The 1,921-nt window shown below is 37.8% G+C and overlaps 1 protein-coding gene across 1 annotated transcript; it reads left to right on the plus strand.

Annotated features, from left to right (window-relative positions):
* Positions 1-292: 292 nt before the first annotated feature.
* Positions 293-1,228, plus strand: LOC102501189 (olfactory receptor 1013). The gene has a single exon (XM_006160841.1). The coding sequence runs from the start codon at positions 293-295 to the stop codon at positions 1,226-1,228; it is 936 nt and encodes a 311-aa protein (XP_006160903.1).
* The last annotated feature ends 693 nt before the right edge of the window (positions 1,229-1,921 follow it).

Consider the following 1,921-nt stretch of genomic DNA (forward strand, 5'->3'; position numbering starts at 1 on the left):
GGGTCTTTACTCTCCTTCTCTCTCTCACACTCTGGAAGAATAAATGTACATTTTTAAAAGGCTTTTTAATTAAAAATGTTTTCTAAAAGTAAATTTCTAAAAGTTTTCTAAAAGTAAATTCCCTACAAAATGATAGATTTCCTATAATTAAATTAATTTTATTGAAATAAATACCCTGAGGTTCAGGATGGTGACCACATCCCAAGACAGCACAGGCAGTCCTCCCATGTGGTATTGATTAAGTCAATTCAATTTTTCTCTACTCCATTTGTAGGTGATTATTCTTCAAGTCATGGAGAGGGGCAATCACACAGTGACTCAATTCATGTTGTTGGGCTTCACAACAGATCCAGTGATGCAGCTGATTCTGTTCGTAGTGTTCCTTGGTGTGTATTCTGTGACGTTGTTGGGAAATACCACCCTGATATTGTTGATATGTACTGATTCCCGGCTCCACACACCTATGTATTTCTTCATTGGAAATCTGTCTTTTCTAGATCTCTGGTATTCCTCTGTCTATACCCCGAAGATTCTAATGACCTGTATCTCTGAAGACAAAAGCATCTCCTTTGCTGGTTGCCTGGCCCAGTTCTTCTTCTCTGCTGGACTGGCCTATACTGAATGTTATCTGCTGGCCACCATGGCTTATGACCGTTATGTGGCCATTTCCAACCCCTTGCTTTATGCTCAAGACATGTCAAGGAGCTTGTGCATATGTTTGGTTATATTTTCCTATACTGGTGGTTTTCTCAATGCAATCATACTAACCAGCAACACGTTCACATTGGATTTTTGTGGTGACAACATCATTGATGACTTTTTCTGTGATGTCCCACCCCTGGTGAAGTTGGCATGTGATGTGAAGGAGAGCTACCAGGCTGTGCTGTACTTCCTTCTGGCCTCCAATGTCATTACCCCCACTGTGCTCATACTGGCCTCCTACATTTTCATCATCGCCGCCATCTTAAGGATTCGCTCCACCCAAGGTCGCCTCAAAGCCTTCTCCACATGCTCTTCTCACTTGATCTCTGTTACCTTATACTATGGTTCCATTCTCTACATCTACTCTCGGCCAAGTTCCAGCTATTCCCTTGAGAGAGACAAAATGGTTTCTACCTTTTATACTGTATTGTTCCCCATGTTGAACCCCATGATCTACAGTCTGAGGAATAAAGATGTGAAAGAATCTCTGAGAAAACTCTTCAAGTTGTTCCAATTCAGAGTCTAATTGACATAAATGTGTCAAATCACTGCTAAGTGATAACAATCTACTTCAGGAAGGTTAAAGAACTGGATTTAAAAAAATAAACACATTTCTTTTTCTATTAAGCAAAATTCATGAGGGAGGGACCAGTAGGTGGCATGATGTTAAGGAGCTCAAACTCCCACATGGCTCCCCATGGTTCTGGTCCTGGAACTAGTGATTTGTGTTCTTGCTTTCCCTCTCTCTCTGTGTGTCCAAATTAGAAAACAGTAATAGTGGATGCAGTTTAGTGACTAATTCTTTAAAACAAATTCAATAAGGAAAATTTTGTTTCTTTGTATTATAGTAGTTTTATTTTAAGTTGTTCATACTGTAATCTACGATGTAGAGTTATAGATTCAATTGGGCATCAATACAGTATTTTTAAAAACTATCAGGATTTAATGCAAAATATAAGAGCATATAATACTTCTGACATTCTGAAGAATTAATTTTTTTCTTGTTCTATTCCCTAGCAATGGCCCAATTGTTTTACGCTACATAATATGTAATGATAATAATTAGGAGGATGTGAAGAAAACATGATATGGATCATCTATATTTTAGGAATATACAACAAAACTCTCTAGTTAAATATAAACATAGCTTCTCCAGTGATAGAAGAATAAATCATGTTAAGCTGTTTTTCTTTGTTTTAGAGTGTGTGCACGCACACAT

This window comes from Tupaia chinensis, unplaced genomic scaffold (assembly GCF_000334495.1).
Source record: "Tupaia chinensis unplaced genomic scaffold, TupChi_1.0 Scaffold000709_1, whole genome shotgun sequence".
Lineage (NCBI taxonomy): Eukaryota > Metazoa > Chordata > Mammalia > Scandentia > Tupaiidae > Tupaia > Tupaia belangeri.

Coding starts and splice junctions, on each gene's coding strand:
- LOC102501189 (XM_006160841.1), top strand. CDS start 293: ATGGAGAGGGGCAATCACACAGTGACTCAATTCATGTTGTTGGGCTTC.